At 52.9% G+C, this 21,809-nt stretch overlaps 9 protein-coding genes across 9 annotated transcripts; 4 read left to right on the top strand and 5 right to left on the bottom strand.

Moving 5' to 3' along the window:
• Nucleotides 1-423: 423 nt before the first annotated feature.
• Nucleotides 424-4,702, top strand: P152DRAFT_464837 (cullin-associated NEDD8-dissociated protein-like protein; the record flags this gene model as incomplete). The annotated part of the gene is made up of 4 exons (XM_033680591.1): nucleotides 424-464; nucleotides 519-3,678; nucleotides 3,728-4,066; nucleotides 4,121-4,702. 4 exons carry the CDS (start codon nucleotides 424-426, stop codon nucleotides 4,700-4,702), a joined length of 4,122 nt encoding a protein of 1,373 aa, XP_033536563.1.
• Nucleotides 4,703-5,668: 966 nt separating this feature from the next.
• P152DRAFT_455973 (uncharacterized protein) lies at nucleotides 5,669-6,924 on the bottom strand. Its single transcript, XM_033678900.1, has 4 exons — nucleotides 6,575-6,924; nucleotides 6,167-6,514; nucleotides 6,013-6,077; nucleotides 5,669-5,955 (listed from the first exon to the last, which is right to left on the bottom strand). Exons 1-4 carry the CDS (start codon nucleotides 6,632-6,634, stop codon nucleotides 5,916-5,918), a joined length of 513 nt encoding a protein of 170 aa, XP_033536562.1. The 5' UTR covers nucleotides 6,635-6,924; the 3' UTR covers nucleotides 5,669-5,915.
• A 473-nt stretch (nucleotides 6,925-7,397) lies between these two features.
• Nucleotides 7,398-8,530, bottom strand: P152DRAFT_238936 (uncharacterized protein). The gene has a single exon (XM_033674608.1). It carries the CDS (start codon nucleotides 8,198-8,200, stop codon nucleotides 7,571-7,573), a length of 630 nt encoding a protein of 209 aa, XP_033536561.1. The 5' UTR covers nucleotides 8,201-8,530; the 3' UTR covers nucleotides 7,398-7,570.
• Nucleotides 8,531-8,908: 378 nt separating this feature from the next.
• Nucleotides 8,909-9,484, bottom strand: P152DRAFT_447215 (uncharacterized protein; the record flags this gene model as incomplete). Its single annotated transcript, XM_033677976.1, has 1 exon — nucleotides 8,909-9,484. The coding sequence occupies one exon, from the start codon at nucleotides 9,482-9,484 to the stop codon at nucleotides 8,909-8,911; it is 576 nt and encodes a 191-aa protein (XP_033536560.1).
• A 1,517-nt stretch (nucleotides 9,485-11,001) lies between these two features.
• On the bottom strand, nucleotides 11,002-14,531 carry P152DRAFT_480049 (uncharacterized protein). Its single transcript, XM_033681742.1, has 2 exons — nucleotides 14,242-14,531; nucleotides 11,002-14,156 (listed from the first exon to the last, which is right to left on the bottom strand). Exons 1-2 carry the CDS (start codon nucleotides 14,285-14,287, stop codon nucleotides 11,278-11,280), a joined length of 2,925 nt encoding a protein of 974 aa, XP_033536559.1. The 5' UTR covers nucleotides 14,288-14,531; the 3' UTR covers nucleotides 11,002-11,277.
• Nucleotides 14,532-15,097: 566 nt separating this feature from the next.
• On the top strand, nucleotides 15,098-15,974 carry P152DRAFT_447213 (uncharacterized protein; the record flags this gene model as incomplete). Its single annotated transcript, XM_033677975.1, has 2 exons — nucleotides 15,098-15,187; nucleotides 15,240-15,974. 2 exons carry the CDS (start codon nucleotides 15,098-15,100, stop codon nucleotides 15,972-15,974), a joined length of 825 nt encoding a protein of 274 aa, XP_033536558.1.
• Nucleotides 15,975-16,813: 839 nt separating this feature from the next.
• P152DRAFT_238069 (phytanoyl-CoA dioxygenase) lies at nucleotides 16,814-18,542 on the top strand. The gene is made up of 5 exons (XM_033674606.1): nucleotides 16,814-17,235; nucleotides 17,287-17,426; nucleotides 17,479-17,538; nucleotides 17,588-17,920; nucleotides 17,982-18,542. The coding sequence occupies exons 1-5, from the start codon at nucleotides 16,985-16,987 to the stop codon at nucleotides 18,125-18,127; spliced, it is 930 nt and encodes a 309-aa protein (XP_033536557.1). The 5' UTR covers nucleotides 16,814-16,984; the 3' UTR covers nucleotides 18,128-18,542.
• A 136-nt stretch (nucleotides 18,543-18,678) lies between these two features.
• On the top strand, nucleotides 18,679-20,042 carry P152DRAFT_431035 (NAD(P)-binding protein; the record flags this gene model as incomplete). Its single annotated transcript, XM_033677410.1, has 6 exons — nucleotides 18,679-18,752; nucleotides 18,805-18,830; nucleotides 18,900-19,075; nucleotides 19,128-19,411; nucleotides 19,473-19,921; nucleotides 19,980-20,042. Exons 1-6 carry the CDS (start codon nucleotides 18,725-18,727, stop codon nucleotides 20,040-20,042), a joined length of 1,026 nt encoding a protein of 341 aa, XP_033536556.1. The 5' UTR covers nucleotides 18,679-18,724.
• Nucleotides 20,043-20,132: 90 nt separating this feature from the next.
• P152DRAFT_464833 (pseudouridine synthase) lies at nucleotides 20,133-21,624 on the bottom strand (the record flags this gene model as incomplete). Its single annotated transcript, XM_033680590.1, has 3 exons — nucleotides 20,133-21,290; nucleotides 21,352-21,536; nucleotides 21,579-21,624. The coding sequence occupies 3 exons, from the start codon at nucleotides 21,622-21,624 to the stop codon at nucleotides 20,133-20,135; spliced, it is 1,389 nt and encodes a 462-aa protein (XP_033536555.1).
• Between the last annotated feature and the right edge of the window lie 185 nt (nucleotides 21,625-21,809).

The following is a 21,809-nucleotide window of genomic DNA, read 5'->3' as shown; positions in this document are numbered from 1 at the left end:
CCTGAGTCGTGTCACGTGTGAGCTCCAGGCATTGTTGTTATCGATAATACTGACGTCTCTGGCTTTAATCGTCCGCCGAAACTCACCCCACACATCATGGTCACCACAACATGCAGCGTCAGAATCCCGTAGCACTCCAGACAGATACACAATCATCCAATTTCATATTCATGTTGATGGTCCTCTCACTTCTCTATCCTATGGCTGTATGGGTCTCGACTTGATGTCTGCTTCTCGTTCGATCGATACACACCCATACACTCATTATCTGCCAAATCGCGCCTGATATCCCAATCCTCATCCGTGGAGATACCCCTCCACCAGCTATCCAGAGAAGATCCAGAGCATATGCTCTGTAGTTTACAATTCCCCGGAACACTCAGCATTCGAAAACTGTGATATATTCCTTGTGTGACATGCACCATGGCGTCTTCATCCACTCCTGTGGTCGGAACACCTATGGGGTAAGTAGAACTAACGCTCTGATATCCCTTGGGCGCCGCTAACTTCTACTCAAGCGTCTTGAGTCTGCTATCCAAACTGAACCAAGATGATCCAGATCTCCGATTCATGGCCCTAAACGATGTCTACCAAATCTTCCAAACCGCACCCACGCAGTTCTTCGCAGTAGAGCCAAACGCATGCCTCAAGATCAATGATGCGATCATCAAAGCCCTCAATGACACTCGAGGGGATGTCCAAAACATGGCCATCAAGTGCCTGGAGCCATATGTTAAGAAGGTCGGAGAATCTGTCCTCTCCCCGCTCCTGGAGAAGCTATCGGCACTCCAAATGAAGGACGAGATGGACAACGCAATTCCGGGTCTTGCACTGCGCGCCATTGTCGTTTCCCTTCCACGACCGACTTCGGGCGTCTCTGTTTCGACCCACGGAGCAATGGCATACGCAGCAATCAGCAAAGCGCTCATCCCACGATTAGTGGGCGCATATGTTGTGACACGTCACTTCAAACCGACCGCCCAACTCCCTAAACTGGGCCCCGGCCTTCTCTCCATGGAGCCTCGCACAATCATTGACAGCAATATCCTAGACGTTCTCGTAGAGGTTGCAAGGTGTTTTGGACCTTTGCTTCAACCGGAGGAACTCAAGGCGCTGTCGGACACTTCGCTAGCGATCATCGAGCATCCGCGAGCCAATTCGATTTTCCGAAAGAAAGCCGTCACCGCCATTTCAGCAGTATCCGTCTATTTTTCCGATGCTCTCCTTAGCGACCTCATGTCCAAGGTCATGGAGAGACTAGGTGATGTGCATTTAGACAATCCGAGGAGGAAGGCCTATATCACAATCCTCGGCTCCCTTGCGCGTTCCATACCGCGCAAGTTCGGCCCGCATCTACATGCATTGGCGCAGTTTGTATTCTCTACTATCGGTGATTTCAACCCCCAGGCCGGCATCGATGACTCTCAGGACTTTGAAGAGCGGGACCCCGAAGAGGACGAAGTGCGTGAAGCTGCGTTGGTTGCCATTGAAAGCTTTGTGGCGTGCTGTAGCGAAGACATGACCGAATATATGGACGAGTCCTTGGAAGCAGGGCTCCGGTTTCTCAAGTTTGATCCTAACCTGGTCGACTATGACGACGGGAATGACGACGCAGAGGACTTCAATGCAGACGATGATGACGAGTTCGAAAGCGACGACGAATTCGATGATGAAGATGACAATGCCTGGAAACTTAGACGATGCGCGGCCAAGCTTCTCCATGCCATGGTTCAGATGCGGAGCCAAGACCTACTCGAGGCCGGCGCTTTGTACGATCGGATCGCTCCGGAGCTTCTCAATCGCTTCAAAGAGAAGGATCAGAGCGTGTTGCTAGAGGTCCTGGATGCGCTGTCGTTGCTTGTACGGAAAACTGGGCAGCTCGCCGCTGGGCCATCATTCGCCACTTCACTTGCGGGTGGGGACATCACAAAGATTCCAGTCAGTCGCAAGCGCCGTCGAGGTGGGAGTGACACCACCATGGCAGACTCTCCAATGCCTTCTTCCAAAGGAGGAGCATCTCCGGAGCCTGGATCAACCCACACCGCTCCCTTGGTCGGCCTGACGAAAATTGGCCCGGAACTGGTCCAGAAATCTTGCGACCTCACCAAACGTGGTTCTATGGCCACCAAGGAAGCATCGCTGCTACTGCTGAAAGATTTGATTTCCGTGCAGCGTGGAGGTCTTGGTTCGGAATTCAAACATGTCCTCGACATTGCCACCGCCGCAGTCAACACATCGGGAATCGAGAAAGGCTCCAGTCTGCAAGCCACCGCGCTGCTGCTCCTGAAAGTCATTGCCGAAACCCACTCAGGAAAAGCACTCCAGCCGTATTCTAACCAAACGCTTCCCGCCATTGAGTCGGCTGTCACCGACCGAAACACGAAGGTTGCCATTCAAGCCCTTCGTACGCTGGAGCAATTCGTCAAAGCCTTGCTACCTCTCGACTCCGCGTCCGCTTTGGTGACTTCAGAGCAGTTGGACAAATTGTACGATGTCGTTTTCACGCAGATCAATGCTACTGGCGTCGACACCGATGTTAAGCGACAGGCATTGCATTGCTTGGGTATGGTTCTTGGCCATGCGTCAGCAACCAGCGCGCCATTGAGCCCGCAGAAGCATTCACAAGGATTGGTACTGCTATCAGACCGATTGAAGAACGAAGTTATGCGCCTTTCAGCAGTGGATGCTATCGAGGAGCTTGCAAAACTTGCGGCTTCCAGTGAAGCTTTCCCGCCGCAGTGGTTGGACACCGTATCCCTTGAACTCGGAGCACAGTTCCGCAAGGCTAGCCGAGCTCTCCGAGCAAGCAGCTTGAGTGCGCTTCAGGCTCTCGTCAGTAACCCGGCAATTCGCACCTTATATGGCAACAATCCCGCCGTGGTGGGACAGCTCAGTGAGGCTCTCATCCCACTACTAAAACCCACTGATCTCCACGTTCTCACTCTCGCCCTTCATATCCTGGCCCGTTTTGTTCGAGTTGATGGGGAAACTGTTGTGGGCACGAAGAGCTTCATCCCTGAATTCTGCTCGCTCCTCTACTCTCAACAGCATATGGTCGGGCCCGCTCTCTCTGCCCTTCTCGACCTTAGTAAGAGCATTGCGGAGGCCCGTGTCGGAGACAGCTTGTTTCAAACCATCCTTCAACAAGTTGGCACACACGGCGAAACCCTCGTGGTTGGGAAGGTGCTGGCGAATTTGATCGTGTTCAGCGGAACGAATCCCGATGAAGGATTGAGGCCGTTCATTTCGGAATTAGAGACATCTCAAGCGGATGGTTCTCGACGTCTAGCGCTGGTCATACTTGGGGAATCGGGATTCTTGCTAGGAGCAAAATCTCCTCTGAAGCCGTCATCGTTCACTCCTTACTTTTCCGTGCGAGGAGAGAAAGTTCCACTCACGGCTGCTATCGCCATGGGACGAGCGGGCGCGAAGCACGTTTCAGAATTCCTTCCAGTCATTCTCGATGGCATGAAGGAGGGTTCGTCATACCTGGCCCTCCATTCGATCCGGGAAATCCTCTCCCATCCTGGCACCGAATCCGATATTCTTCCTTATGCGGATACGCTTTGGGAGAAATTGACAACTGCCTCCGCGGTGGAGGACAACCGTGCCGTTGGCGCCGAGTGCATTGGCCGTCTGGCAGTACTTGACTCCAAGACTTATCTCCCGCAGCTCCAGGTTTGTGAAACAATGAGGCGGATGTTCAGTTCAAGCTAATGATGGGCAGGCATTCCTCGAAAACCCCGTTGCTAACATTCGAGGCATGGTCATCTCGGCACTTCGATTCACCTTTGCTGACAGTGACGAAACCTATGATGACACTCTTCGCCAGATGGTAATTGATATGCTCATTACGATGCTTAACGAGGAGAACCTGGAGAATCGCCGACTTGCGTTCACGACACTTACATCGGCCGTGAAGAACAAGCCTGATCTGGTCATGCAATGTCTAGAGCAAATTCTCCCCTTAGTCATGCGGGAAACTAAGGTCAACCCTAAACTGATCCGCGAAGTAAAGATGGGTCCCTTTACGCACAAGGTGGATGACGGCATGGAGATTCGGAAGGTATGCAAAACCACAAGTTATGTGAGATGATGCTGACAACTTCACTTCCCATAGTCGGCGTACGAAACGCTTTATGAACTTCTTTATAGCTCACGGGTGTCAACTGCGGGGGTTACCGAAAACAGTTCCGGCAGTAATACTCTACCGTCGACCCAAACGTCACTGCTCCTCAAGTACACTAGCATATTGCTTCCGACGCTACTTGATGGCCTCAAGGATGCGCATGACATCCGTCTGCTTTGCTTCCTTATGTTAAGCAAGCTCCTCACTCTTTCTCCGGACACCGTCCACGCTCATCTCAATGACCTCGCCGCGGCGTCTACCTTGATCATGTCACAAAAACTCAAGGAGAACCCAGTCAAACAAGAGGTCGAACGAGTCGAGGAGGAACGCCGTGCCACGGCACGATTGGGGTACGAAATATCACGGCTCTGGCCGGCGGAAGTGGCCGGCATGTCCGTTGTCATCGGAAGGGAAGGGAAGGATGGATTGGGTGGCGGGCGCGATGAGGATCCAGTGGCCTTGTACAAAGGTCCCGACGAAGGTGGCTGGAGAGCATATTGGGCCTGGGTGCGCAGGCACTGGGGTAGTGTCCTGAAGGCGGTGGAGGATGAGCGAGGTGATAGGGATCGGTGAGTAATCGGATGAACGCCGTAGTATATACTATGGAAGACATCTGTATCGCTCCTCACAGGAGCCTGTATCAGTGATGGAGGCCGATTTTTCGGCGCAGGGTTTTGACAGTTGTTGCTAAACTATCGATTAGGGACTCGGATGTGGCACCTTCCGCGTGTGAGAAGGCGGAACTCGAAAGGATGGAGGAGAAGTTTTGGTTTACGTGGGCGCTGGATGATCATCGGTTCAACCGCAATGATACATTCTTGCAAAGCATTCGGGATTGTTGAGATTCATTCTTCACGTTTGTTCCTAGGGCGGTGATTCGGTTAGCGGGGCAGGTGATTGATCACTGAAGCCATGATATCAGTGTGAGAGGTGTGAAGCAAAGGATGACACTCGGAGACCTTGACCAACATCCAAAACTCAAAAGATGAAGTATCGGGCGAACAGAGCTAGCTCGACAGTCGAATAAAAGTTCTCCCCCTATAAAATGGTATATATCCAGCAGCAGGGCAATGTTTGTTCGAAACAGGTAGCCACTTTATGCCACGGCCAAACCCTCTCGATGAGGCGCATCTCCGAGTAAAAACGACAGACGTCGAAAGGGTGTAGAGGCCACATCCGTTCTAGATTACCATTGCCCATATCTTTGCGAGTGGTTTGGACTTCTGAAGTTGAAGGATGGATGCGTCAGTTGGTCCGGCCAGCTTTGGAGCAAGGGGGGAATGAACCGAACCACCTCAAAGTCCAAACTTCCCAGTAACCCAAGAGTCTCTCGCTCCCAAAATTTTACAACATCCCAATCTCAATACCATACCTGTCCTCCTTGACTACAGATTCTAAAAATGTCGACCGTCAAATCCGGGTATAACTTGGGAGATCGATTTACTCCTACCAATGGCGCGACGACACGAACTTGGGAACGGGGAAGCAAGCGAAATTCAATTAAGTATTAGTGGTATGATCGCCACGAAGTTTCCTTCTCGCCTCCTATCCCTCACCCCATAAACGATCGTCGGGTATTTCTCGCTCGTAGTAGACCAGCAGGATGAAAAAGGAATCTGCTTCGAGGTATTGCAAGTATTACGCCCCTCTGCCTCCGCCTCATGGTTTTGTACATTAGTGAAGAAGGATGGCCACCGCCCAGGTCACCGAACTATCCGACGCGCTCTGATCCTGATAGCCTTGCTGCCTTGGCTAGTTCCAGGCTTATTCAGATCGCCTGTACGACTTAGACCTGAGACCTACGACCGAAGAGGCCGCGGCGACCGCTGTGAAGGTGATCTGTCAACACTGATTTATGGCTGCCATGCGCGATATTCACTTACCCAGTCTTGGTAGTGCCGTTTGTGGCATCAGTACCAGAGCGGCGCTTGTGGAACATAAAGATGCCCTGCAGCAAACCCAGTATGTCAGCAATTGAAATCGGCAGTGGTACAAGGATACCGAGAATTTGGCGATCGACCGAGCAAGGAAACGTACCAAGATCGCACTCGCAAGCCAGAAGCATGCCCCAATGAAGCTGAAGGCCTGGGTTGCCTTCCACTTTCCGCACTGGTCACCCCGAGTGATCCCAGTCCAGTCCATCCACCCTCCGCAGCCAAGGTCGCTGGTGTAGTTGTTCAAGGCACCGAACGAGGAGAACCAGGCGAAAGAAAGAATGAAGTCTATCGGGTAGAGCAACAGGCGAGTGGTGAGTGGGACCATCCAGAGGATTGAGAGGAGTGTGGAGAGGGCAGCAATGACTATCGTGTAGATCTCACGGCCCTTTGGACCAAACCCGGTTTCGTTCCTTTCATGGAGGAAGTAGCCGATGAGTCCCAGGACGATCTAGTGCCATTAGTGATCTCTCTAATGGTTTAAAACGGCGCCCCGGGCAGGTAGACATACCGTTGCACAGACAAATTCGCCGAAGCGAAGGATCGGGGAGATTATACGTGTGATCATCATCTTGAATGATGTGATAGACTGAGTGTGAAAAGCTTGGAAGTAAGCGAGATCTACAGGACGGGATTTGAATTCTGGTGAAGAGGAGAAGAACCAGTGTGTCGAAGTGGAAGCAGGCAGGCTACTTAAGGTGATATATGATGGGTGAAGGAACGGGTGACAGTGACGGATATCTTACGCAATGGGATCTCCGGATGCTGGTGATGAAGGGTCAAACGAATCAAGTTCTGTCAGCGCAGCATCATCATAACACAAGCAAACCAGGAAATACTGTATAAAGCATTCCTGGTGTAGCATACCGATACCAATGCAACGGACCGGCATTCCCGCAAGCATCCATCCCATCAGGGTCCAGGTATCGCGGGTCGATCCACGTTTCTGTCCACATGACGCAGAGCAGACGAAATGCGTTGACTGTTTGGTCTGTAGAATCTCATTTAACATGCCGTTTGGTCACCTCTACCTAGCCAAATCGGGACATCGACATTTGCGAGCAATGAATGTTCTCCATATAGCGGACCATACCTCAACTTGGCGTCGAACTGTATCACTCACTTACATAAATGCCGCAGCCCTAGGAGCATTTCCATAACACCTCACTTTTCTTGCTTTGGGCCTAGGATGTAGCGAACAAGTCCTACCAGTGGTTGGAGCAAGGAACGATGTTTTTGAGACACAACCACCACGGCTGGTCAATACCATGCATGGAAATTGGGTCGGAGAGGGCACTATTCAGAGCAGAGCATATGTAGCTCTCCAGCGCTAGGGCGGCAGGATGCTCCCTGAAATTCGGCCTCTATAAATTGCTGTACGATTCAATGCTCGGAGCCGTAAGTCAGATCGGAAAGAGTGTTTTGATGACTCCAACCTTTCTTGTCCTGGCGCATCCGGATAGGATGTGGACCCGCGTGGTTTCGTGTCCAATTGGATTGGCAAGATTCATAGGTAGTTCAAACCTTGATTGGACCGTCTGGATATTGGACCTTTAGATCCAGAGCATGCTTGAGACCAGATGGTTGTTTGACGATGGCCAAGCTGCGGGTGCCCGCAGTGCTTCACCATCCAGCAAGGTAAGTGGCCAACTTGTGGCGGGAGTGACCAATTTTGCAGTCGATTGGAGCAGCGTAACCCATCTGATTGCATCTCGCGCTGCCAGTTTCCCTCATGTGAATGCAGCCAGGCTGGACGAGCATGAGGTTTGGTATATTTTGTAATCGCCGTGTTCGCCGAAAGAACCCTGTTCCGCAGACCTCCGTGAGTGTTGCCAGCTCTCTCAATGCTTCCAACTCCATACATACTATGTACACACGTTACCGACATGAAAGTGAAGTGGAAATGCCAAAGTTCAGTTCCCCCAGAGCGAGAGCATTGAACGTTGGATGAAGTGTGGTTGGAATTGGGGCTTTTTGATCTCTTGTGCAACTCCTGCACGTGACAGGAAGACGTGATTCCAGATTTCCAGTTGACCATCTCACATCGTTCCCACATAGGCCTCGCAGAGAGGCCTGACGGGTGTATGAATCTCTCTCTTTTCAAAGAGTCTTTAATGTTCAAACACTTTAACTTCATCAGATGTCACATGTCTCGAGGTACCGATTGATATTTTCACCTCGACAGGGTACCAGTCCCATCGGATGATTCGATTCGCCTATTAGAGACCCCTTTCCTACGCAGTAGTATCTCCATACCGTCCATCCCATTGACATCAGAGCAGTTTCATTCCGTATGGCACCGATCACCGGGTACTCCCATCCACTAGCCTTTGAACGTCGACGATCATTCGGGCGGAGAACAACCCACAGTCAATCACTGCCCACTGGTACCGGTATCGACATTTCAGACCCTGGACTAGCCTAAATGCGTGTTGTGTACGTACCAGCGTTCGTTGACCATGAAGAACCCCTTTGAAGCGCCTCCGCTCGTCTGCTACTCTCACTCAAGGTTCTTCTATGCATAAAATGGACAACGCGTATTTTTGCTCTCGTCTGGAGACCGAGAACGTTCTTCATCACGGACAATCTTGCGAATTACTTGGTAAGTTGGCGATTCTGCGCGTCAATAGTCAATTTTCTGATATATCGCGGCCATCCATGTCTTTCGAAAAGGAGAGCGACAAGTTCGGCCAGATAACTCGAATCATTTTTTTTTATCTCTGGACAATGCGTATCTGTATATAGGTTCTTTTGCTAGATCCACTCCAACGGCGTCTCCTCCTCCTTTCCTTCCCTCTTTTCTACTCCATCTTCATTCCTCAGGAGTGGCATCCTGGACTATGCTTCAAAACATAGCCCTCAACTTCGCCGGGGCCTCCGGGGCGCCGCCAAATGCGGCGATACCAGCATCAAGGGCTGCGTAAAGAGGGGCCCCTTGCTGAGCCGCGACGTTGCGAATCGATTCCGGGCCCTTGTCCGCCACGGCCTCCAACAGCGCAGTGCTCCCCTCCTTCTGCGCCACCAAGCTGGCCGCAACAGTTTCAGTCTGCCCGAGCGCGTCGAACTGCGGCTTCTTGCCGATCAGTGCCGTCACTGTGGCGTTGGCCGCCGCGTTCAGGCTGTTCGAAGTCGGGACCAGGCCCAGGGCGTCCGTGAGGGAGATCTCCCCGGTGGCGGCAACGGTGGCGGCGCCGGCAGTGAGGTCGGCGATGAGCTTTTCGGAGGCCGTTTGGACGCCTTCCGCCTCGGCTTCGGCGCCGGTGAAGGCATCGACGGCCGTTTGAACGGCGGTCAGGTCAGCGGCGATGCCGTTGAGCACACCGGTGATGGTCGCGAGGTCACGGGCGCCGAGAATGCCCGCTGGGTGCGCGACGACGGCGCTGGCGAAGAGTGCCGCGGAAAAGATGGATTGGGCGAGCATTGTTGCTGGTGGTTGGCTTGGAAAGGGAGTGGAATAGGTGTTGCTGAATGACACGTCTGTAGGAAGCTGGTAAAGGATCGTGGTTTGGAGGAGAATAGAATTCGGTCGGACAGATATATTTCCTATGGATTTCCCCCCTCTTTATAGTTCTTGCCCGTGTGCGCGGGCTCGACCATCCAGGGGCCATCACTTGTTGTCATTTTCATGTTGCCTGTCATCAATCATCTCGTTCATGTTGTATTTTGCGTTCGTATTCATTCTTCCGCTACGCTAAGTGCAAATATCCATCGACATTCATCGCTGCCATTGAATCTCCTTGAATTGCGAATGCTTGCTTGCGTAATTTCAATTTCGGCCTCGCGCGTTGAAGTCCACGGATCGAGCAGTTAACTCATATTCGGACGCATGTGAGATTCGTTTTCTGTTGGGATGAGGCCTTTTGCAATTCGAACAATATACACGCGCAGCGGTCAACTGCGCGGTATAGGTTTGTTATGAGGGCATCGCTTGGATGCATCAAGCTTCATTGGTGCTGTCCGACGGCTTGGATATTCATCGGTTTCATGTTGAGGTGTGGAGTGGATCCGGAGATGCCTGCGCTATCCGGACCGCGTTGCTGTTTATTCTGATGTCGGTCGAACGGTCTGTCACGTCATCTTAGGTCAGCTGGAACCCGTCGTTCTGGGAACAGTCGACTATAATACCCGGATGAGAGAAATTGCCCGCCGAGGCTCCGCGAGCTGTGGTAGGCTCAACCTTCACGACATGTGAGAATGTGAGAATTGTAGGTTAGTCAACCCGGAAATTCCAGTTATCGGAATCGGAATATCAGATTTCAATTGTGCCATAGCACGAATGGAGGGCGGTTTGCGGCCGGTAACCCTAAATTCAATTATATGCGAAGTGGTTTCTGATATTGAGGGACCGTGCCACTGATTTCGGATAATTGGAAGCAAGGTATCCCTGGTTCCCCGCAATATGGCGATCATCTCCAGATCCTGGATGCCGATTAGTATAATTTACTGACAGTTCGTATCCCAAACTTAACCTGGGCTAGGTATTCCGCCCCCTGTGTCTGGTGGGAATGCATCGTGTCCTGCCTCGCTAGCTCGGTTGAACCATCGCTCCATCACGACGAGCCTTGGTCTCCACAACAGCCTTGGATCATTGCCATCAAGAATGATTGACTGCAGGTTGTGAAGAATTACCGGTAGAGAAACAAACGCTAATGGCCGGCGTGCCTGGATATCGTGGGCATGGGTGTCAGCATGCTAGCTAACCCTACGAACGACGGGGTCCACCAGTTCCTGCGGTGCCCTCATGAGGGTCTACAGATACATGATATGCTCAGATTAAGCCCTTAACGACCGCTCTTTGTGGGAAGAGGGAATTGGTCAATTTATATTTCACGCGTACACTCGAAATCAAGCATGTGCTTCCGAACCAACCGGCTTGTCGGCGTTCATGTGTGCAGCGTGGCGGTGGACGACATGGCACGTACATCACGGGATAATTGTCTTGGATCAGACAGCGGATGCCCACTCTATTTGGAAGGGCTACGCTAATGGTACTACTAACACAGCCTGGGGCGATGAAAATGCGCCGATGTAAACTTTGTACTTCATTGAAACCTTCGTGATCCTCATCGCTTGCTGAATCCAGTAATCGCCTCCCATTTTCATGGCCGTATGTGCCAGAGGATGACCCGGATCCTCACCGACTCCCTCGTCCTGTAATCAGCGAGTGCTGTCACAACGCCAGAGAGTACGAAGCCTATCCCGCCAAACCTATCCCTAAACACCCGCGCCTTTGACAACGTCTTCCAGGTATCCGAGGAGAAAGTTCCGATCGATGGGCGTCACGGGGCTCTGCTGCCTTGGTGGCCCTTCCACCGCGCTGCCCTTGCGCGATCCGGCCATGATGCTGCTCTTCCGCGATGTTACTCGATCCGCCGGACCCATGCCAAATGCGGCGTTGGTCGGAGGCAGCTTCATGCCCTGAACGGGGTTCCCATAGAGTCCCGCTCCCGGCGCATTTACGGGCCCGGTGGAGAGGAATGACTCGCCCGGGGCGGACGCCAGGCTACTGATACGGCTGCGGCTGGCGGACATGGAATCAAGGTTCGGTTGCATGGAGGCCAAGTGGGGGCTGATCGGGCTGATTAAGGACGACGCGGTGGGTTCGCGTTTGATAGATGCGGGAGAGAGAGTGCGCGAATGGCCGGGGATCGGTGCGCCGGCGACGCCTGGTGGAGGGGCTTGGGCGTGGTGTTTCGTGAAGAGGCTCAGAAGCGCATTCCGTTGATCAGACGCCCCCGGGGTACGATTGTCCGTGATAGAGGCCCCAACCGCGGGCGTGGTCGATGGGGGACTGGCCGCATCTTGTGGAGACGATGTCACCGACGGCTGTGCTCGGGGAGGTCGAAGGATCTGCAAGTGTTGATGCACCGCTTTCGGTTGTGGCGCCGCGATCGGGATTTGCTGAGAAGGGAAAGTTTGTAAGGGCGATGGAGAAGCGGAATGCAGCGGAGTAATGCCCGCGTCCGGTCTCACGGATCTTGAGGATGGTCTTGCAAGGATCTTGATGGGCCCAGGAGCGGGAACCTGACCGTGCTGTTCGTTCACGGGAGATGGTACGGTTGCGAGCTCTGCAGGCTTGGCGTGGTGTGAAGGCCGTCTTCTCGATGAGGACCGACGGACGGTGTCAAAGTCGGGTGCATTCAACGGTCCGGAAACCGTGGCTGACGTGATGCTTTGGCTTTTCTTGTTGCCTTGCTGCAAGACTTCTCTCTCGGGTGCACCCTGTGGCGCAGCGTACCTCTGCTGGTGAACAAGCGGTGTGGGTTGAGCAGACAGCTCCACCGGCTCCGGCGCAAGAGTCGCCGATTGTCCTTGGAGCTGACTCCGTTGAGGTGGCCGTCCGGCACCGGGTCCAGCTTTGAACAAGTTTAGAAGGGCTTGTTGTTGGCCTGAAGCCGAGGGTTCCGGAGCCGGTGCATTCTGCGGTGGATAGGTCGACCCACTCGGATGAGCCTCCTGGGATCGGACATATCTCTCCGTCTCTGCCTGTGGCTGCGAGGATCCTTTAAAGGCATTCAAGAGAGCCAATGTATGGCTGTTGAGTTTTGGCTGCGGCAATTTGGATGCGGACGGAATGGCTGGAGAATGCACATCAGGGGATTGGTTAAACTGCGGGTCTCCGGTCTGTCGATACGGTCGATATGAACTGTAAGCTTCCTGCAACTCGCTGCTTGACTGTATCGGAAGTGAAGGCCCAAGAGTCGGCACCGCTCCCATCTGCCGTTGGACTTGATCAGGAATGAATGGATGACGTGGGCCAGTCGGTTGCGGAAATGGCATAGGCCGTTGAGTTGGATCCATATTAGGCACAAGTTCTTGGACAGATGTGACGGGTTGGTGAAAATGAGGTGGAGGCGGATCGGTAGGGAGGACGTGTTGTTGAGAGTGATGGTGATGTGGTGTTTGAGCATCAGGTGTGCGTGAGATTTGCTCCATGGGAGTAATCGGAAGTAACGAAGCGGGGCCTGTATTGCCAGCTAACTTCTGGCGGTTGAACAAGGCGAGAAGATCCGATGCTTGCGAATTGGAAGGCAGTGGCGGTCCAGAATCACGAGGTTGCCCCATGTTGAGCATTCTCCTCAGATCGGCGGCCGGATCTGATGGAGGGATTGGGGCTGCAGGAGGTTGGGAATTTGGGTGCGATTGTCGAAGTTGTGTGAGGATCCGATCCATGTCACTGGCGGCTTTGATAGTGAAAGATTGTTGTTCGACCACTTGTGGTAATGTTTCACTTTCGACGGCTGCCGGGTGGTCGGAGGGCATGTGTTCGTCCACTTCGTCCGCAGGCTCCGACTCGTGGGTATTTGCCATTGCGGTTCGGTTCGCATTCAGCTTCTTCTGTTGCCGAATCCAAGATTTCAACGGGCTCAGGAATGGCGCGACCATGTAAAACATGTTGCTCTTCACCATGTCTTCCTGTGCTACGATCTGCTGCGCGACTTGAGCGGCCTGGGTATTCGGTGGAGGCATGTGCTTCTGCCTTTTTATGGTCGGGAGCTCGGATATCTTGTACCAATCGATCTTACTAATTTCTTTCCGTGTTCTCGGCTCGAAATGAGTGTCCATCTTGACGCCTCTAAACACATACAAACGCATGTGCTGCTCTCTCATCGAAACCTCGATGAACTTCATCTGCGACTCGGGCTTTGCGAGGCCTGCCTTGTGAACGTCGAAACCCGTTTCTTCATACACTTCACGAATCGCACAGTCCAGATCTTTCTCTCCTAGGTTGATCTTGCCGCGTGGGAAGCTCCATTTGGCGCCTTTTTTCCATCCTTTCACCAGAACGACGTGGTCCATAGCCTCGTTCAAGAGAATCGCACCACGAACGGGGACTCTACTCTTGTATGCCATGAACTCGGTAAACGCCGCAAGATAGTGGCTTTCGCTGAAGTCCGGGAAGATCGGGCAGTGCTGGAAGAACTTGAGGCAGAAGGTCCTCAAGCTCATGGAGGGAAGCGAGGGGTCCAGAGGTCGGACAAAGTCCTCGTAGAACCATTGCGCCTCTTCGACTTGGAAGCATATTCGTTCGACGGAGGACAGCTCTTCATGAGGAAGGTTGAGGATGAAGCGGACACAGAGATCGTCAAACCCTTGCTCATGTTAGCGATTGTCACAATTCACAGCTCTCATCCAGCAGAAGAACGGGTCTCTTCGCGTGGACATGAAGCTCCTTACAATCGTAAATGGACATCTTTTGGTTGTCCATGATGGGTAGATTCATTTTGCATCTCGACCAGGGAAATATCGAGGCGTGTGATGCAAGCTTTGGTAGAGTCAGGTGGTGTTCTATCAGGACAGATGTGTGGTGTGGAAATCACCAGCAATCCTGATGGGTGGCAATTTGGCGGATAGGCGGCGATGCGAGGAACTTCGTTTTGCTTGTGCTCAGGCCAAGGAAGTGGTTGGAAGGGTTGAACTCTATGGTGAAGGAAGTGTGTGTACTACAACAATGAACTAAGGAAGGTATCGGAGTTCTAATGATGATTCTCCAACTACTTCACATTCAGATGCAGTGGCCCGGGAGAGGTGGATCGGACTGGGTCTGTGGCGGTGCAGCTGCATACCCCTGTACTTCACAGCCACATTCAGCCACATATGAGGCTGGTGCCACCCCTGCTGCATGCGATGACGTTGGGGTGCGTTGGTGAACCGGAAATCTGTGTGAGTGAAAGTTCAACGCGTTGAGAGCAACGTCAGGAGTTGACCCTCAGGAGTCGCATCTTTACTTTTATTCACGGTTTCCTCAGCCAACACACTTCTTCTATAATATCTGCTACTTTTCTTCGAACAATCAGAGAGACCCTCAATGGTCGGTCTGTGGTCTGCCTATACATAGACAGCGCTTCTTTGTTTCATCTGTCGGAGCTCTATTATCCAATCCTTACCAACCAACACCTGCGTCTCAAGACCAACCAGTTCCTCCACGAGGACGGAACAAACACATAAATACTCTCCTCCATTCCCTTTTCAAGGAGTCCAACAATATCTCCTCCTCCCTAAATCGACTTAATCCTCTTTATTCCTCAGCAACATGGCGTCCATGGTCGGGAAGTTTGCTGCCAAAAAGCTCATGGCTGGGCAGCTCGAGAAACATAAGAAGAAAGATGCCGCAGGTCCATATGTAGGTAATATCGATCCTACAATCGCGAATCCAAGCTGACTGTCTCTCGTAGGACCCATACTACGCTCGCATCGAAAACCGAAAGCGACCGGGGCGCTTCAAGAAAGTCAAGAAGCAAATCCCCGACTATATTCCAGAAAACGATGCCAGGATCCTCGCCAAAACCCGTCGCCGCGCATATCTCCTCGATTGCTGCCTGTTCAACATCTTTGGCATCCGCTTCGGATGGAGCTCCGTCATCGGCATCATCCCGGCGATCGGCGACGCCTTCGAGGTCATCCTCGCCCTGATGCTGTTCAAAGCCTGTCTCGGTGTCAAAGGCGGTCTGACCAACGCCACGAAAGCGCACATGCTCTTCAACATCATCGTGGACTTCGGCGTCGGCCTTATCCCTTTCGTCGGTGACCTCGCCGACGCCGCGTACAAGTGCAACTCCAAGAACGTGCGCCTCTTGGAAGAGCACCTCGACAAGAAATACAAGCCGGACACCGTGCGCAAGCGGCATAAGGAGCAGGCGCGCCTGTCGGGCTTGGTGGAGTATCCTCCGGCCACGGAATTCGAGGACTTCGAGGACGAGGAGGAAGAGCGGCGCGCTGCCATGACCGCCGGCAACCGGGAGGAAAGTCCCGCCCGCCAGGAACCGCGGCGGCCGGACCCAGCCCGCGTGTCGAAGCCCGCGCGTGGCGAGCCGCAGAGAAGTGGGACGAGTCGGTGGATGGGCGGCGGCGATCGGACCCGGCCGTCAAATACCGAGATGCAAGAGACTGGGACTCGTCCAGCACGATAGGGTGGCGGACGGTCGCGATTCATTCACCCACGGGTTAGCGTATTTCTTTTCTGTGAACGGATACCTTGGAAGCGGGAGTTCAATGGCGATTGTCTCACACCGATTCTTCTGATTTGCGTGCATGCATTCGGGCTACGCCTAGACACTCAGTCTTGGCCGGCATGCTCGCCTATTATGCGGTTGATGTACGATATTAGTTTTTTAACACATGTCGCGCGAAGCGGTGTTTTCCGAATTTTCGAGCCTTGACATGACTTTATATCTTAGATTAATATATATACCCAGTGAGCTGGATACCATGGGCAACCGAATCGTTCCGTACCAATACAAGTGGAATGCATATTTGAGCTCTCGAGAATTGCTGGAATTTGCCCAACATCCAATTCGAGCGTTCATTAGATGACGTTTATATGTTTCTAAACAGGAATTTGCTTGGGACCACCGACGGTTGGATGCATCGTTTCAGAATCCATTTCTCAGAATTTATCTCCAGTTCAGACCAGTTCTTTCATACGAAAGAATATCAACTTGAACTGCGAATCGTAATTCTCGCGTCAGCTTCATCTGTCGCCCAAGGCTGCCTGAGATGTTGCACCAAGGAGCAACACCCTGGAACATCCTGGTCACGTTCGGGTCCGTCCCCAACCCGGTTTGGTCGTAACTCGTGAATTGCAACTGGGGAGCGGGGGCCGTGGAGTTTTGCGGGGTTGAAGGATGGAGTGCCAACCGCCAAACCCCGAATTCAATTGGACATTACAGGCGAATTCTAGGGGATCTCGATACTGACGGTTTGTTTTTGTTTGACATTTTGGAGAGTTACAGGGGATTTCAGTGGCTCTATCCAGCCGAGGCTTACCGATTGGCACTGACTTGACTGGATGTCCAGCTCCACATCGAGATCTCCTTGGTTGATCACTTATATTCGACGGCTCTTATGCTCCTTTGGATAGAGTGACATCGTCTAGAATAATCATCGATTTATTCTAGTGCATTACCGAAAGAAAACAATCATGTCGCAACCTCCTCCGCCAGCCCTCCTTTTCCCCTCGCAAGAAAAAACTCTCCCGGCTAATCCACGACTCCGCGCGAACATCGAGCACGTCCTGGAGCATGGCTACGTGATTTTAGAAAACGTCTTCACCAAATCCCAAGCAGAGGAAGCAAAGGCCGAGATCAGTCGCTTGGGCGGCAACGCGCCGAAAGTCGGACGTACGGCTTTCGAGGGCCTCAATACCAACCGGATATACTCCCTGCTGAACAAGTTACCGCGCCCCCAGATCCATGCAGGTGATACCGTCTGACGGATGTCTAGGACACGCGTCTTCGACAAGTTCTGCACGCTCCCGGACGTTCTGGCGCTGAATGACTACTTTCTGGAGCCCCAATCCCAACTTCACGTCCTTCATACCATCCAAATCAACCCCCGGGAAGAGGCTCAGGCCTTGCACCATGGTCAGTGACGGACCAAATGGATTTGAAGAGATCCGACTCATGTATCATCTAGACGATGCATTCATAAACGTGCCTCGACCGCGGCCCCCGTTTGGGACTGCTATAATCGTCGGTAAGTATCCCATTAACTGGATCATAACACCCCAATCTGACAATGGGAGCGTTCGACGACTTTACCCCTACGAACGGCGCAACGAGGATCATCCCCAAGAGCCATACCTGGCCACAAGGCCGACGTCCCCGCGAAGAGGAAACCCAGCCCGCGGTGTGTCCCGCCGGCAGCGTGGTGTATTTCACGAGCTTGCTCTGGCACGGCGGCGGCGCCAACCAAACCGACCTGCCCCGAAAGAGCATGACGGTGCAATATTGCCAACCGTATATCCGTCCAATCGAGAACATGGTGCTTTCCGTCGACCCACGGCGGCTTCCGGAGATTCCGGAGCGTATCGTGGAGATGATGGGGTATGCGATCCACAAGCCATTCATCGGCTACGGTAAGTCATCCAGTGCGATGTTTCGGTATGGAAAGAGCGACTGATAACTTTGGTCGTTTAGCCGATGGTTTGGAGCCTTTGAAGGGCGCGGATCGGATGGTGAATTGGCTGCAACGGCCGCTCGATCCAAGTCCGCCGACGTTCGCCGACTGGAAGGGGAAGGCGACGGCTAGGAAGGGAGATGAGGGGATCAAGAGCAAGATCTGATTAGTGTATATCCTCTGCCACCAACGCCTTCAGTTTTCGGAGATAGACAGAGATCCAATGTAGGAGACCAAGATTCCAGGAAGATTTGCGACTGGATGATCGGCTTGTCAAGGGTGATGTTCGTTCATATCTTGTAAAGAACTAAAGTGATACCTAATATAAAGGATGAAGCCTACAGATATGAAGCGGGTACGTCCTTCGTAAGTAGACGTATACCTATGATCAACGGAGTTTCCATGTGCTATCATGTAAGGAATGAATGCAGTATATACGATACTAGATTCGGTCCCTGGTCATTAACAGAACCACGAAGACAGCTCCACCTCCAGTGTTACTGTAGCATTCGTGTTACATCGATTCCTGCAGCCTGTAAACTGCAATGTAAGATCGAATGACTGCATTTCCTTGGTTGTGCACCAATAAAAAGCCCGAGAAAAATGGTGGATATTTTAGTGCTGGTGAGAGCTTCTAGTTAGAAATGGTGGAGACTTGCTTCGTATATTGCATCATTCCCCAAACTTGATAAAAATCTCCAGTGGTGCAATTGCCAAACCCGGTAGCTAAACAACACAAACCTCTCATCAGATAAGTCGCAAAATGATCGGATTAGCAATCGTAGGAAGCGGTGAGCATTGAAATCCACCTGGACGCTCATTTCAAATTCTGATTATATCCAGGGATCTTCGCAAAGGAGCAGCACTTGGTAGGACATGTTTACGAATCCCCATTTTGACGGGTGAGGTTATTCGCTGACCAAGTCCCATTCGTGAAGCCTGCGGTGCAAGCGGCAAACGCATATAGTCTCAAAGCAACGTACTCCCGCTCGCATAAATCCGCTAGTGATCTCGCGGAGGCGGCAGGCGGGGTGGATGTGTATTCCGACGAGACCGATGGCAAAGGATACGATGCCCTCCTCCAGCGGGACGATATCCAGGCCGTCATAATCGCGTATGTCTCGATCGTCAATGCGGCGCACATCCCGAGGACTAACGCTTCCCAGCCTGCCCATCCCGAACCAGCCCCCGTACATCAAGAAAGCCCTGGCGGCGGGGAAGCACGTTCTGGCCGAGAAACCTATCAGCGAGAACATCGCGACGGCGAAAGAACTCCTCGGATGGTATCACGCGAACATCGACCCGTCCAAGGTCTTCTTCGGGATCGCGGAGAATTTCCGCTACCAGCCCAGCTTCGTGTATGGCGCGGAGCAGGTGCCGAAGCTCGGTCGGGTGACCGGCTTTCGAACGCGGGTCTCCGCCATGGTCCCGACGGATGGGAAGTACTACAGTAAGGCGCTGTGCGGCTATTCGGGTGAGCTGCGGACAGTGATGCTGATATAAACACGCAGAAACGGCATGGCGTAAAACACCCACGTATATGGGCGGGTTCCTTTTGGACGGCGGAGTTCATTTCATTGCGGGGACTCGACTTCTCTTGCAGCCGGACAACAAGATCGCTCGGGTATCCAGCTTTTCGTCGCAGCTGCAGGAACATCTGGCTCCGCTCGACACGTTGGATGCCACGGTTCGTTGTGCCTCTGGGGTAACGGGGACAATCGCGATTAGCTTTGGAACGACGTTCAAGGGGCGGGAGTATGCCATCGCATGCGAAAACGGGACGGTCGAGGTGGGCTTTGACAAGGTCACGGTGGACAGGGACGGGGAGGTGGAGGTGAGGGAGTTTCCGGGCCAGGGGACCGGGGTGAAGGAAGAAGTGCTGGCGTTCGCCAAAGGTATTGAGAGGGGTTCCTTGGACGACGAGCAGAGGCCCGAGGAAGCCCTGAGAGACCTCGAGGTGGTAGGTTTTATGCTCTACGAAGAAGCGCACGCGGAAGATTTCACTGACATGGTTCTAGCTGGAAGCGTTGTTGAAAAGCGGCGAACAGGACGGGGTTCCTATCGACCTCGGCCTGCAGTAAGAGGATTCAAACGGTGGATTGGGCTGTGTAGTTTTCCGGAAATTTTGGAATTGATCTCTTCGAAAGGGTATTCTCGTGGGGCAGCTTGGCCTAAGCTTTGGCATTCTCCTTCTGCGCCTCTTTCTCCAACGTCAACTTGGCCACTTCGCTCGTCAATGGATCGGTATCATCCGTCGCATCTTTCGGCCCCTCAACGCCCGCCGGCGGGAGGGCCCAGTCCGGCAGAGGTGATTCGTAGCTCCACTTCCCGTTCGAGCAAGCATATTTCCTCGCATGCAGCCAGATACCAAGCTCATGTGACCCCGGGTCACTGTACAGCGGAGCGTGGCAGACGTCACACATTTCGCCCGTCAACCGCTCCGCCTTTTGCTTTTGATACCGGTCCACCACCTCATCATGGTACGCGACGGCTTCCGCGACCTCCTGCTTGCCCATCCTGTCCAGTCGTGAAATGATGTCGTCGTCGTTGGAAGCGCTATCGTCGTCCGCTCCGAGCGACGGGCCGAAAACTCGTTGGTTCGCGTAGATCGGGTCATTTGCGATGGGATGGCCGAGGAACTGGAGATGTACCCGCAGTTGGTGGGTCCTTCCAGTCAATGGAAGACAACGAACAATCGAGTACCCTTTATGCCGTTTCCAAGGCATACCATCGTCGTGGACGGAGGGACTTGTCGACGAATCATCGCTGTTCTCCTCTGTCTCGGATGGAGATGGAGGGTAGTATGCCAATCGTCGAAACACCGTCTTCGCCGACTTTCCATCCGCTCGCACTCGATTCAACCCCAGCTTCGGACTGATCTGGAGAATAGGCTTCTCGCAGACCACCTCCCCTTCGGGGAACTCGCCCGCCACGCATGCGACGTATTCCTTCAGCACCGTTCGATCCTTCAGTGACTTACTCATTTTGTCCGCAGCTTTCGGGTGCTTCCCGATGAACATGAGTCCACTGGTTAGGCGATCCAAGCGATTGCACGGCAATGCTTTGAAATCGTAGCTCCGCTCGGCCCGGATGATCTCGACCACACAGTTATAATTGTACCGGCCGGCCGGGTGCACCGGGATGCCTCCCGGCTTGTTGATGACGATGATATCGTCGTCTTCGTGTATGATACCGATCGCCTGGGCAGACACTGGTGGCTCATGGCGGTGGAGTGTGTGCGAAATAACGTCGCCATTCTTCACTGTGTCGTTGGGAGTCGAAACAACCTTGTTATTCACGGTTACGTGACCGGTTTCAAGAGCATATCTCTGGCCGCAGGTCAGCCCCGGTCGGTACACCCTCGGTGAAATATGCAACGCACGAACTCACGTAATACTCTAGGGGTCGATCTCTAAACTCGCTTGAGAAGATCTCCAATAGCCCTCGGTTCCGCCAACGCTCCTTGCACCAGGTGTTGTAAGTGAAATGATACGGGGCCACCTTTCTGAGGCCATTCTCAAAGAAATACGGCCGTGGCCACGGGTCACAGGGAGTCGAAATCGGCACAGTCGGGTCTTCGACCTGCGGAGAAACTTGAGGAGAAGTCTGAGGAGAACCTTTAGGCTTCGAAGCCGTTGGACTTTCGACTGTTGTCATCGCCATTGTTGGGTTGAGCAAACGCGCTCTGCGGACTGCGAACTCCCGGAGTCGCGATGTTAAAGCCAGCGGGGCAACTGCAAAGACACCGTCTTTGATGCGATGCTACGGTAAGGCGGGATAATAAAGATATCGGGAATTTGAGGATTAAATCACTGGTTCATGAACGCAGCAATATAATATCACAGAAT

Source organism: Eremomyces bilateralis (genome assembly GCF_010015585.1).
Source record: "Eremomyces bilateralis CBS 781.70 unplaced genomic scaffold P152scaffold_4, whole genome shotgun sequence".
NCBI lineage: Eukaryota > Fungi > Ascomycota > Dothideomycetes > Eremomycetales > Eremomycetaceae > Eremomyces > Eremomyces bilateralis.
This window is presented reverse-complemented; position numbering and strand designations above follow the sequence as displayed.